Source organism: Lithobates pipiens, unplaced genomic scaffold (assembly GCF_037356315.1).
Source record: "Lithobates pipiens isolate NorthernLeopardFrog02 unplaced genomic scaffold, aLitPip1_a1.2 Scaffold_1, whole genome shotgun sequence".
NCBI lineage: Eukaryota > Metazoa > Chordata > Amphibia > Anura > Ranidae > Lithobates > Lithobates pipiens.
The window spans coordinates 102,948,206-102,963,127 of NW_027507685.1; the positions used below are offsets into that span (position 1 = coordinate 102,948,206).

The window sequence follows — 14,922 nt, forward strand, 5'->3', positions numbered from 1 at the left end:
AAAGCCACTGAACATTTCTTTCACCATTGTGTTGTCCATCACCACTCCAAACCACTTACCAGATTTTTATGATGTCTAAACACTTTAAGGGTGTCTTTACAGAGAAAAGGTCACTACAGCCCAGCAGCATCACAGTGGTCAAACAGTACACAGGTCTTTCCCACAAACGTGGCCCGCGCCACAGCACACTTCATGGATACTTGCTGGCTGATTCCTGCCCTTTTAAGCCCTTGTAGGTGGGTTAACACTTTCAGATCCAAAGTACCCATAGACAGGGATGGAGGCTCTTTGAGTCTCTGAATTCTGGGACCCATGCCAGGGCTTAATAATCCTGAGTAAACTGCAAATCGGTTTTCCCTCTTTACCAAATGACCCTGTGAAGTAAAAATGATGCAATAAATATTATTGTACCTATGTTTTAACTCGTCTATCCCTATAATTAGCTAGTCTATAAATACTCTGACCACATGTTACTGTTGATATCACAATAATACAAGGTTAGCTATGAAACCAAACACACGGTTTATAAGTAATAAAGACTTATTTATTTCCCAAGGAAATAAGAAAGCTAACATGACAAGATACAGTATTACAATATTACAAACATATACCAACAATACACATCATATCAGAATATATAATACAAGAATATCAAGGATACTTATCACAAGGCTCTCTGCGAGGCTTTGTTTCTTCCAGCTATGCTCAGATGACCAAGAGAGGGCCAGAGCCATGAGGCTTAGGCCCAAGCCATGATCCTAAGGGAAAGGGGAAAGAGAGAGCTTTTGGACTCGTTCAGTCCTTTTTACTCACATTCACACCCACTTGCCTCCTATCCAATGAGGTATTGCCAAGTAGTAGTCCTAATATCTATCCCTTCTCTAGAAAGCATGTCCATTAGGGGGCAGCGTTTGGCCATGAATCACCGATGTCCGACCCGGGTCAAATCTTCAGACATCTTGGCCTTTGATCTTCTGTAGCTCAACCCACCAATCCTGACAGCACTGTCTCTCTTTGAAGTTTGTAATCATACATTTATGCTACAAAGCTTTGATGTGTAACTAGTTCCATTCAGACTTAGGCCACCTGGCTGCATCAACCAGTAAATGAAATACCAGAAGTAAGATATTATGATATTAAACCATGTTAACTTTCAACACCCTGGAACCCAGCAACCTGCATTAGTGAGAGTCCTCCAAACTGCTTCCTGTTTACCCCCTTAAAGAAAACCCAACCCAATTAATAGTGATATACTGTACATCTCCTGTCCAGGACCCATCTCTTGCTCCAGGCTTACTCAAATGGATGCTTACCTCACCATTGTGCATTCCACCACTGCTCCAAACCACGTACCAGACTTCTATGACTTCTAAACACTTTTGAAGGTCAAATACTTCCCATACACTTTCCAAACAATTTGTGGCAAGATTAATAGCCATACCCCGTCTCCTGTGGCTGATAAAGTCCTTCTTCACAAACATAGTACACGAGAGCATAGGAAATGCCTGGTAACGTAGCAATTTCTTTTTTAATCTAAAATGTATCAAAACAACTCATCGAAGGTGCAATTCGCACATAAGGATCTCATGGCGGTATTTACATCACTGGAGCGGAAGTACACTAAAAATAACTACGAGATCTTGATGTGTGGTTTGCACCTTCCAATGTGAGCTCATTTACGGTGTTAAGAGTTTACGTTATCTGGTGTTCTCTTTTACTATAGATCTGTCATATATGACAAGCATTGCCTAAACATTTTTCCGACAATTAAATCTACCTAAAGATCCATCCTTCAGATTCACTCACTAGATTTGAACCCTATGAATGAAATCCCTTTTCCACTTTTGTAAATGAACCTCGCCAGATTCTACTGGACGGGACAAAGAAAGAATGTGAGGAGTCTATATACGATAAATATGTTGTATGAATGTCACAGGCGTTCATCCAACCATCATGAATTCTGACTGTATTTTGATCAATATGTTAACTTCCTATGATCGTCAGATCTATCTAGTCTACCTATCTACCAGTCTATCTAGCCCCCATGACCACTGTCTGGCCACCCTTACGCCTGAAGGACAGTAAACTGGCTCTTTGTTTAGAAAGTTTGGAGACCCCTGTACTAGGTTGGCATAATGCTGCTTCTCTATAAATATAGTCTGGTGAGTGAGCAGTGTCACCTAGTGCAGGAAGTGCCTTATTGGCAGGATCACCAGGTGAAAATAAAGGAAAAAGCGAAACCTAATGCAGCCACCACATCTAGGGACTGGTAATCTCCAACATATTACATTGTTGGTCTTTGGGTTTAGATATGCTTCATCAACTTTGAAAGTGCCAATGCTGGATCTGGGAAAGCAAGAATTGTGTTAACGATGGGAAATCCTTCCAATGAACATTGTAATACATTTGTTTTGGCTCTAGACCAGGGAAACACGAGTGATCTTATGGCATACATAATTAAATAGTGTGGTGCATCAGTGCCAGGAAGTTCTACATTCAACTCATCAATAATGAATGCAATGCTTTATTTGGGAAACTCAAAAGTTTTATGGCTTCTGATGCCTAAAGACTTTTAGTTTGGGGTATTGGTAGTGTTTAAATATTTATGGTCTTGAAGAACTTGAGCGTGCTATATAAGCCCCAAAAAAAGTGGCAAGTAGGGTGTCGTTTTTATTTGCCGCTGTTGCCGCTTTCTCCATTGTTTCTCCTCCATTGCCAATTGCTGCATTGTTTCTCCTCTGTTTCCACTTGCTCTGTTGCTTCTCCTCCGTTTCCACTTGCTCCATTGCTTCTCCTCCATTGACACTTTCTGCATTGCTTCTCCTCCATCATCACTTGCTCCTTTGCTTCTCCTCCATTGTCACTTGCTCCTTTGCTTCTCCTCCATTTCCACTTACTCCATTGCTTCTCCTCCATTGACACTTTCTGCATTGCTTCTCCTCCATCGTCACTTGCTCCTTTGCTTCTCCTCCATCATCACTTGCTCCGTTGCTTCTCCTCCATTGCCACTTGCTCCATTGCTTGTCTTTCATCATTACTTGCTTTATTACTTCTCCTCCATTTCCACTTGCTCTGTTGCTTCTCCTCCATTGCCACTTGCTCCATTGCTTCTCTTTCATCATTACTTGCTTTGTTACTTCTCCTCCATTTCCACTTGCTCCATTGCTTCTCCTCCATCGTCATTTGCTCTGTTGCTTCTCCTCTATTGTCACTTGTTCCATTGCTTCTCCTCCATTGCCACTTGCTCCATTGCTTCTCCTCCAGTGCCACTTGCTCCATTGCTTCTCCTCAATTGTCACTTGCTCCATTGCTTTTCTTCCATTGTCACTTGCTCCATTGCTTCTCTTCCATTGTCACTTGCTCCACTGCTTCTCCTCTATTGTCACTTGCTCCTTTGCTTCTCCTCCATTGACACTTTCGGCTGTAGGGTGTTAGTTCACCTCCAAGGTTTTATCTAATGTAAGAGATGACTCTGATGGGGACTCCCATGTAAGGGAGACTTTGATGGAACCCTGATGTAAGGGGGGGTTCTTTGATTTATAGAGTACTCTGATGTACAATAAGGTGTACTTTGGTGGACTTTGATGGAACCTTTCTCTAAGGGGGACTCTTATGTAAGGAAGACTTTGTTGTCAGGGGGATTCTAACGTAAGGGAGATTCTGAAGTAAGGTGGACTTTGAGGTGGCCTTGCTGTAAGAGAGGCTCTATTATAAGGAAGACTCTGATGTTTGGGGGACTTTGATGGGATCCTGATGTAAGGGGTGACAGCGGTGTAAAGGACACTGTGCTGTAAGGTGATCTCTGATATAAAGTGGACTTTGATGGAACCTGGATGTAAGGAGGGAGGACTTTGATTTACAGGGAACTACGATGTAAGGTGGACTTTGATGGAACCCTGCTGTAAGGGGGACGCTGATGTAAGAGAGATTCTGATATAGGGAAAACCCTGATGTAAGGGGAATTCTGATGTAAGGTGGACTTTGATGGGACCCTAATGCAAGGAGGAATTCTGATGTAAGGGGGGCAGTCTGATGTATGGAAGACTTTGATGGATTTCTGATGTAAGAGGTAACTCTGGGGTAAAGGCAATGCCGATGTAAGGTGAACCATTGCTTGTGCACTGGTACACTGGTGCACAGTCATGTTGGAACAGGAAGGGGCCATCCCCAAACTGTTCCCACAAAGTTGGGAGCATGAAATTGTCCAAAATGTCTTGGTATGCTGACGCCTTAAGAGTTCCCTTCACTAGAACTAAGGGGCCAAGACCAACCCCTGAAAAACATCCCCACACCATAATCCTCCCCCCTCCACCAAATGATTTGGACCAGCGCACAAAGCAAGCTCCATAAAGACATGGATAAGCAAGTTTGGGGTGAAGAAACTTGACTGGCCTTCGCAGAGTCCTGAGCTTAACCCGATAGAACACCTTTGGGATGAATTAGCGTGGAGACTGCGCGTCAGGCCGCCTCGTCCAACATCAGTACCTGACCCCACAAGTGCTCTTCTGGAAGAATGGTCAAACATTCTCATAGACACACTCCTAAACCTTGTGGACGGCCTTCCCAGAAGAGTTGAAGCTGTTATAGCTGCAAAGGATGGGCCAACTCAATATTAAACCCTACGGACTAAGACTGGGATGCCATTAAAGTTCATGTGCATGTAAAGGCAGGCGTCCCAATACTTTTGGTTATATAGTGTATTTGTAGCCAGACTCTCCCACCTGTATTCTATATTCCCGGAAACACAGAGATATCACACAGATCCTCCAATATAATTTTAATTTTTCCAGCCAGCACTGCTTTCCTCCATTAGACATGGCTGGTTCTTTTCCTCTGTCCCAGAAGGTCTTTGAGCCTAATCAGCATTAACATTTGTACAGCTGACATTCCACAAGAGGGAACCGTTCCAGAATATCTGAAAACACAAATATAATAACGAGAAGACGGCGTTGTCCAAAAAAATGACAAATCTCAGTATTGTTGCGCTCATGAGAACGTTGGGTTTGGTTAAAGCGAACATAAATCAAAAAGCATTCCTCGTAGAAAAGCAAAAAAAAACAGTACCTGCGGCACATCTATTGAAGGAGCACCTTCTACAGAATACAAATACTTGATATAAAGCTGAAGGCAAATACAGACATTACAGTTGTTACACCTGCCAAAAGGATTTGTATTTCTTTTTATCTCTTCCTGAGATTTCCTCAGCCCCCCCAAATACACCCAGACAGATGAAACCGCATTGTGTATTACAATTGGGAATACAATGGTGTCAGCTGCCTGCTCCTCAGACATCTGCATGGAGATTGAAAGAAGTAGAAGGAAAATTAAAAATGGTTTTCAACATTTTTATAAATAAATATGTGAAAAGTGTGGGGGGTACATTTGTATGGCGCCCCCCCCCCCGGAGTCAATACTTTGTATAACTGCCTTTCTCTGCAATTACAGCTGCAAGTCTTTTTGGGGATGTCTCTACCAGCTTTGCACATCTAGAGAGGGACATTTTTGCCCATTCTTCTTCTTTGCAAAATATCTCAAGCTCTGTCAGATTGGATGGAGAGCGTCTGTGAACAGCAATTTTCAAGTCTTGCCAAAGATTCTCATGGGATTTAGGTCTGGACGGTGACTGGGTCATTCTAACACATGAATATGCTTTGATCTAAACCATTCCATTGTAGCTCTGGCTGTATGTTTCGGGTCGTTGTCCTGCTGGAAGGTGAACTTCCGCCCCAGTCTCAAGTCTTTTGCAGACTCTAACAGGTTTTCTTCTAAGATTGTCCTGTATTTGGTTCCATCCATCTTCCCACCAACTCTGACCAGCTTCCCTGTCCCTGCTGAAGAAAAGCATCCCCACCACACGATGCTGCCAACCACCATGTTTATGGTGGGGATGGTGTGTTCAGGGTGATGGGCAGTGTTAGTTTTCTGCCACACATAGCGTTTTGCTTTTAGGCCAAAAAGTTTTTAATTTTGGTCTCATCTGACCAGAGCACCTTCTTCAAAATGTTTGCTGTGTCCCCCACATGGCTTCTCACAAACTGCCAACTGGACCTCTTATGGCTTTCTTTCACCAATGTCTTTCTTCTTGTCACTCTTCCATAAAGGGCAAATTTGTGGAGAGCACGACTAATAGTTGTCCTGTGGACAGATTCTCCTATCTGAGCTGTGGATCTCTGCAGTTCCTCCAGAGTTACTATGGACCTCTTGGCTGCTTCTCTGATGAATGCTCTCCATGCCCGGCCAGGTCAGTTTAGGTGGATGGCCATGTCTTGGTAGGTTTGCAGTTGTCATGCTCTTTCCAATTTTGGATGATGGATTGAACAGAGCTCCATGAGATGTTCAAAGCTTGGGATATTTTTTTTATAACCTAACCCTGCTTTAAACGTCTCCACAACTTTATCCCTGACCTGTCTGGTGTGTTCCTTGGCCTTCATGATGGCGTTTGTTCACTAAGGTTCTCTAACAAACCTCTGAGGGCTTCACAGAACAGCTGTATTTATACTGAGATTGAATTACACACAGGTGGACTCTATTTACTAATTAGGTGACTTCTAAAGGCAATTGGTTGCACTAGATTTTAGTTAGGGGTATTAGAGTACAAATGCCCCCCGACACTTTTCACATATTTATTTGTAAAAAATAAAAACTTTGAAAAACATTTATCATTTCCCTTTCACTTCACAATTATGTGCCACTTTTTGTTGGTCTATCACATAAAATCCCAATAAAATACATTTACGTTTTTGGTTGTAGCATGACAAAATGTGTAAAATGTCAAGGGGTATGAATACTTTTTCAAGGCACTGTATATAATAATAATAATTATATATATAATACTGTGTATATGAATACTGTTTGTGTGTGTGTATATATATATGTGAATAAATATTTTTTTTTCCCTGATTTTTCCTGACAGCTGCGTTCATCACTCTTGTGAGGATAAGGTCTGCCCGCCGTTGGTGGTGGAAAATGCTGCTGTTGACTGCTCAAATGGTCACTACAATGGGGCTCACTGCGAAGTGGTGTGTCACACTGGCTATAGAATACGCATGCAGAGGAACAAGAACCATCTGACGGTTAGTAATCAGATAATACATGGCACATAGTGTGTGGCTTCTTTGTCCGGAAATTTTAATTTTTAAGGTCAATTTATCATTGTAGAGAATTTGGAAGGTGATCACTTTAGTGAATAAATGTGATGGATACCTGCTTTTGTAATTCCTTCATTGGGTTCTGGAGTCCAGAGGCTCAAAGAGCTTTGGGGCAGAAGAAGCCTGTAACCCTCTGCCCATGTCTTACTGGAGACTGGCAGGCTGAGTGTGCAGGTGGGCATACCTGTTATAATCGAGGACATAGCTGCAGTTTAGAGTTCCACCTGGGAGACAGGAGCTCCTCTGCCCAGGGGCTAGGTGTGGGCCAGAGTATCAGGGAGCTGCAAGAGAGAGAGGATAGCAGAGAACTAGAGGTGCAGTTGAGCGTGAGCATAGGGGCGCTGAGACATGGTCTGAGGGACCAGACCCAAGGCCTACCCTTGCATCCCAAGCAGCCATATTGTGAGAAAAAGCCAAGGGGCTTGTATAATTTTTCCTTTCTGTGTTGATCTGATGGTGCAAACCCCTGCAAGGTCAACCATTTGTATGAACTTTTTCTTTCTCTTTTAAATAAAAGTGGGCCAACAAGCCCTAAACAGTATTTTTGTTCCCTGACAGACTCCATGGCAGCCTACGTGTGGGTTAATCCCACCCCCTCTTACCTCATAGGACCCCTCTCCCATAAATCTTTGCTCCGGGCCAGAGGCCATGTTCCTTTTTGGTCATCCTCGTAGAACCAGGAGGAAGTCTTACCTTTTCATTAAGTTTTTTCCATAATCCAGGCCTGGCGGTGTGCATGACGATACGTTGGAGGTTAGCGGTGATCCTCTCTGAAGTCCAGCAATGCTAGCTATTAGCAGGTGGACATGGGCGATATGATGCATGAAGAGTTTACTAGCCTGGCCATTGGCAGGAAAGCGGCAATATGGCCAAACATCCAAGCTAATAGAAAGAGGCTTTGTAAACGCCCCGGTCATGCGGTGGGTCTGGTCGGGATAAATTCTGCATTCCAGCTCGCTGCTTCAGGAAGTCGCTGAGTCTGCCTGTGCATTGCCAAGGCTCGGGTGAAACTAGGGCTTGGTTAGAGCATGCGCAGTTCAGACAATACGGTGGCGGTCGTGCAGGCGCACGGCTGCCGCCGGGTAGCGATGTTCCCAGTGCAGGTGATGTCAGCAGCGGCGGCTATTTTAAATAGCCGTCAGTTCCTTCATTCCTGGGGTTATACTGTAAGCCTGAATGCCAGTTCAGGCTTCCTTTGGTATACTGCCGGTGAGTCCTTGCAGGCTGATGCTTTGCAGGCTTGGTGGCTCATGGCTGGGGGATATTGCAGGGGTCTCATCCATCCCTATTGATGTCTTGCAGCCTTATCCTTTCCTGCTCTGCTATGGACGCGTCACCACTCTCCTGTGGCCAACCCTTACGCTGTATGTATTATTGCTGCCTCCTCTGCCCGTATTGTCTGGGTCAACTTATTTTAAAAGTGTTTAACTCTTTCTTTCCCACTCTTGGTCTGAACACCAAAACGCGGCACGCAAAGATAAAGACCGCCCTAGGTCGCAACAACGTCACTCCTATTCAACCTCCAGAAGTCATAGGTCTCCCTCCAGATCGAGCCACCACAGAGAGGAGTCTAAAACCACCTCTGGGCAATACTCTCACTGCCACTCCAGCCTCTCTGAGAGGAAAGCCTGCTGGGGGTGCGGGATCCAGGTCTCCGAAGGCAAGTCTCTCTGTGAGTGATGTTTTTCCAAAGGAAAGAGAGGGTGAAGACCAACAAGTGGAAGCACTGGTCAGAAAGGTGATCCGTGAGTTCCTGAATAAGGTGGATTCTGATCATACCCAAATCCCTGCTGGTGACACAATGTCAGTCCCTATTAGGGAGGATCTTGCGGCTTCAGTCCCTTTACAGCCGAGCCATTCCTCAATTGAAGCCTCGGTCAGTGAGGTAGAGGTAGATGACCCTGGTGCAGGTTTTGAATTTGCCCTAGTACCCCAGCTGGTCAAAGCCATCAAGGAAGCTTTGAGATGTGGAGACATCCTCTAAACAGAGGAGATATTTTAAACACCTCAAAATGTCCTAATTTCCTATTTTTCTGTGAATTCTGTGAAATAATTACCAAGAATTCTCTACTAACAAAGGTATCAAAGATGTACCCATTGACGCAGCTCTAATGAGATTGGTGAGGCACATCATGCTCCCACTGGAGGACACTGTGTCCTTTAGGGATGGGCTAGAGAGGAAAATTGATACTGACCTCAAGTGGATCTATATTACAGCAGGGATGTCCTGCAAGCCAGCTCTCGCAGCTCTTTCAAAAGTGATGAAAGTGTGGACAGACGACGTAGATGCTTCTCTGAGGAGCATCTCGGAAGAAGTGGCCAGGAGCTCACCTGTTCATGAGCTAAGGTTGGTGGCGGCTTTTCTGGGTGAGGCTTCCCTGGACATAATTCACCTGGTGGCTCGGATCATGTTGTCTGTCATGGCTAAGTGTACCTTGTGGCTGCACCCAAGGATAGTTGACCCTGCCTCCAAGCAGGCATGGTGCAGGATTCTCTTTGAGGGTTTGTCCCTCTTTGTGAACAAATTAGACAGTGCCATCACCCATGCCACAGGGGGGAAGTCAGGATTCCTTCCCCAAGATCTCTGTCTTCTAAACCAGAAGAGAATACAGCCCAGGCAGGGTTCAGATCGAACAAGGGATGCTCGCCGCTATATGCCTGGCCGTGAAGTTAGGGAGACCTGGAAGAAAAAACAGCCTTCATGCCAGAAGTTTTCAAAAGGGGCATCTTCTGGTGGACGAGAAGCCCCTAAGTCTTTTTCATATTGCACCTGCCCAGACAGAGCGAGTCGGAGCTTGCTTACTTCGTTTACAACACGTCTGGGCAGCCACAATCAAAGATCATAGGGTCGTCAAAACAGTCTCATGAATGTCCATGCCTGGACGTTCAGCAATGCACCCATTCTCCGATTCATACCCACTTCCTTGCCTCTCTCGGAGGAGAAAAGGCTAATTCTCCTGTCCTACACAGAGTCTCTGGTGACTCAGGGCGCTGCAATACCAGTTCCAGCCAACACGAGGTTTCAAGGGGTCTACTCACTAGACTTGTGCACAGCGGAAAATTTTGTTTAGTTTAGGTTCGTTGTCATTCGTAAAATACATCATTTCGTTCTGTTATATTTGTTATGTTACGTTAATACTTTTTGGAATAATTCGTTATTATTCGTAGAGTGCCGAATTCATTCGTTCGTATTCGTTAAAATTCGCTATTTATGTATGTATAGACATTCTCAATAATGATTCGTAGTTTGGAAATAGTTTGTTTATTGAATATTTTAACACACACAATGACAACGTCTCTTCTCCTCGGCTCAAATACAATACAACACCCTTCTAAGTCAGTTCTCAGGAATGCACTTTGCCAGTAATCCATCCTCCACCACAAAATTAATTAGCTGATTGGACTATAAGATTTACTTTGAGCTGACCTTTTGTTTCATTAGATCTTTAAAGAATTACCAAATCATGTCGAATTCATTCGAATTCATTTGTTATATTTCTTTTGTATTCGTTGTTATTCGTTATTTTTTTATTCGGACATTCGGATGCATCCGAATGTCCAAAAGATGCAAAATTAGGCCGAATTTTGATTCGTTATGAAACAAATTGCACAAGCCTACTACTCACCCCTCTTCATGGTGTTGAAGAAAAATGGCTCCTGGAGGCCAGTTATAGACCTAACCCACTTGAATTATTTTATCAAGGATAAGTTCAACATGGAGACATTGCTCACGATCCATCGAGCAATCCAACTAGGGGATTGGCTTGTGTCTATAGACATTAGGGAGGCTTACTTCCATATCCCGACAGCATCAGAATTCGAGAAATACCTTTGCTTTGCTGTCGATCAAATCCATCTGCAGTTCACCTGTCTCCCTTTTGGGCTTAGGACATCACCTCATGTGTTTTCAAAACTCTTGTAGGCTGTCGTGGCTCTGATCAGGACCAGAGTTATCCCTCTGTATCACTATCTAGATGACCTGCTGTTGTTGTTGTGGGACAGGGAGCAGATCCAAGGTCATCTCCACTCTACTCGAGTTTGGTTGGCTTCTGAATCTGGAAAAGAGCCATCTGGATCCTATGCAGTCTCTGGTATCCCTCAGGACACAATTCGACATTATCAAAAGCACCATCTCCTTACCCCTGGAAAAAATCCCAGTGATCTGGGACAGAGTTTGGCTTGCAATATCGTCCTCTCATCTCTGAGCCTTTCAATGCCTAAAGATCATCAGCACCATGGTAGCAACAACGCTCATGGTAAAGTGGGCTCAGTGGAAAATGCGGCCCTTCCAGAAGGGCTTCCTCTAGCAGTGGAACCCAGGGCTTTCGGGATCAATCTATCTCTATAACCTTATCCATGTGGGAGAGCCTTCCTTGGTGGTAACAACAGAGGAACCTCATCAATCGTCACTCCATCGCGCCTGTGTCTTGGGTCACCATCACAACAGATGCCAGCAACAGGGGCTAGGGCGCTCTCTGCTTGACATCGGTAGCCCAAGGCATATGGAGTTTTCCCTCCCACAGGTTAGTCTCCAATGTTCTGGAACTCCAGGCAGCATTCTGTACTCTGCAGGCCTTTCACCACTTAACAGCAGGAGCCTAAATCCTTCTAAGACTGGACAACAGGATGGCAGTCGCATACATCAAGAGACAGGGGGTACTCGCAGACTCTCCTTGTTGAAGGATGTAGTCTTCAGGTGGGTCCTGTCCCTGGAAGTCATTCCAGAATAGACTTCTTCGCCTCCCAGTGCAACTTCAGACTAGAGAAATACTACACATGGTCTCGGTGTCTCCAGGCTTTCGAGGGGTAGATGCTCTGACAGACCATTGGCGGTTCCACAGGGCCTATGACTTTCCTGTGGTTCCTGTCATTCTCGGGTTTCTGTCGAGCCTCAGGATGGAAGAAGCAGAGATAGTGGCAATAGTCCCGTACTGGCCAAACAGGCCATGGTTTCACCTGCTGATGCAACTCCGCTTCCGGGACCCAGTTCCTCTGCCCTCCAGACCAGATCTCCTATCACAAGGGGCAACTCTACATCCATGCCCGACCCATCTACATCTGATGGACTGATTCTTGAGAGGGGAAGGCTGGAGGTCCTAGATTGTCCAAGTAGGACCATCTCCACATTATTGAATGCCAGAAGAGCAGGCACCAACAGGGTCTGCCAGAGGATTTGGAAAAATTACGCATACTACACCTCTTCCACTGCAGGGTCTTGCAATAATCCAAAGATACATGATATCCTGGGCTTCCTACAATTGGGCTTGGATCTCTCCTTGTCAGTCAGCTCGCTGAGGGTCCAAGTCTCTGCATTTTCTGCCTTTACAGGCCTTTCCTGGGCTAGACACCCTCTTACTCAGCAGTTTTTCAGAGGAGCAGTAAGGCTCAGACATCAGAAAAAGCCAAGATTCTCTAAATAGGATCTTCCCCTTGTCCCGGATTTCCTCTCAGGTAGAGAGTTGGAACATGAAGATCAGTAATCTTTTAAAGAACTCTCTCTAAAAGTTGCCTTCCTGGTGGCTATAACATCAGCCAAGAGGGTCTCTGAAATCCGCTCTCTGTGATGCAAGGAGCCATTTCTAACCTTTTTTCCTGATCAGGTAGTCTTAATTCCTATGTTGGGTTCCAACCCCAAAGCATCGTCTGTGTTTCACGAAAATCAGGGGATTGCTTTTCCAATGTTCAAATCTACTGAGGATTCCAGTATTTATCCCCAAGATGTCGGGAAAGCTCTGAGTCAATATCTAGAAGCTACAGCTTCGTTCCGTCAGATCAACCACCTGTTTGTTCTTTTTCATGGGAAGAATAAGGGGATGTGTGCCTCTTACAGATCTATCACAGCATGGATTGTTTAGGCCATTCAGTGAGCTTACAGAGCTAAGGGCTTGGCGCCTCCAGAAGCAGTGACTGCTCACTCAACTAGAAGTGTGTCTACATCATGGGCGGCTTCACGTCACGTGGCTCCAGAAGTTATTTGCAAGGCGGCCTCAAGGTCTTCAATTAACACGTTCATGGCACACTACTGCATAGAGCCAGCCTCGTTATGTTATGTTAAATTTGGTTTATGTATCTTGTCTGTTGATGGTGACAATTAAACCTTTTTTCTTTTGTCCAGCACTCTGCCCACCCGGGTGTGTATGGCTAGTTATTTCCCAAGCGTAGACTACCATGGAGTCTGTCAGGAAAATGGAAAATTTCTATAAAATACTTACTGCAATTTTTCTTTCCTGATGGACTCCATGGCAGCAGGAGTTCCCTCCCAGTGTCTGAAGTAGGCTAAATTATGGAACACAGCCTCTGGCCCGGAGCAAAGATTTATGGGAGAGGGGTCCTATGAGGTATGAGGGGGTGGGATTAACCCACACATAGGCTGCCATGGAGTCCATCAGGAAAGGAAAATTATGGTAAATATTTGATAGAAATTTTCCATTTTCTGGAAGGAGTGAACTCACTGGAAGAGCCCTACACTTGAGTGAAACCCCACATATATCACACTACAAACATTTGTAAAATATCCACTTGAAGACCATGCCTATTCTGAAACTTTTTGTTTACAAGTAAACATGACAAAAATTTTTTTTTGCTAGAAAATTACTTAGAACTCACAAACATTATATATACTGTATATACACTATATTACTAAAAATATTGGGACACCTGCCTTTATATGCACATGAACTTTAATGGCATCCCAGTCTTAGTCCGTAGGGTTCAATATTGTGTTAACCCACCCTTTGCAGCTATAACAGCCTCAAAACTTCTGGGAAGGCTGTCCACAAGGTTTAGAAGTGTGTCTATGGAAATGTTTGATCATTCTTCCAGAAGCATATTTGTGAGGTCAGGCACTGATGTTGGACGTGAAGGCCTGGCTCACAGTCTCCTCTCTAATTCATCCCAAAGGTGTTCTATGGGGTTGAGGTCAGAACTCTGTGCAGGCCAGTCAAGTTCCTCTATCTAAAACTCGCTCATCCATGTCTTTATTTAACTTGCTTTCTGCACTGGTGCGCAGTCATATTGGACCAGGAAGGGGCCATCCCCCAAACTGTTCTCACAAAGTTGGGAGTATGAAATTGTCCAAAATGTCTTGGTAAGCTGATACCTTAGGAGTTCCCTTCACTGGAACTAAGGGGCCAACCTCAGCCCCTAAAAAAAACAACCCCACACCATAATCCCCCTTCCACCAAATGATTTGGAGGGATAGCCCAATACTTTTGGCAATATAGTGTGGATGAGCGTGTTTGGGGTGGAGGAACTTGACTAGCCTGCACCCTAACCAACCCCTCTCACTTCCCACTGAGCTTCTCTGGGCTCTCCTGTGCGATCGGGGGGAGCCCAGTATCTGATCCGACAGTGCGGCCCCCTTTCGGACTAAAAATAAATACTGGGGTTATGGCCTATGGCTGCAGCCATAACCCCGGTATAACCACTTGAAGCCAATCACGTACCTGATTTGGTGTCAAGTGGATATACATGTGGTCCTTGTACTGAAAAGTTGGGAGACCCCTGCTCTAGGACATATAAAAATACTGGGAACATTAGAAATGAGATGAATAGAGAAGCACAGGCCCCCCCCTTTGAGAAACGCCATCCGTGTTCCTCCTCTGTAGTCCGCCTTCCATGCCAGGATTAGGTGACTCATGTTTATTCCGAATATTTCTGGAATGATGTTTGGATTGGTGGCATTCTTCTCTTTCAGCCTCAATTGCCGTTAAAACACAATGTATCTTTTCACTGCTATTGTTTGGAAATGTTGTGGGCGACCCAGCTTGTAATG

General features: G+C 44.7%; 1 protein-coding gene across 2 annotated transcripts in view; it reads left to right on the forward strand.

The window, feature by feature from the left end:
- PAPPA (pappalysin 1) overlaps nt 1-14,922 on the forward strand; it is a 418,033-nt gene that overhangs the window by 355,014 nt on the left and 48,097 nt on the right. For both annotated transcript variants that reach the window (XR_013270192.1, XM_077467932.1), the window contains exon 14: nt 6,914-7,073. Coding sequence is in view for 1 of the 2 variants with exons in the window: in XM_077467932.1 (XP_077324058.1) it covers nt 6,914-7,073 (160 nt within the window). In the remaining variant the exon portion in view is untranslated. The remainder of the gene's footprint in view (nt 1-6,913; nt 7,074-14,922) is intronic.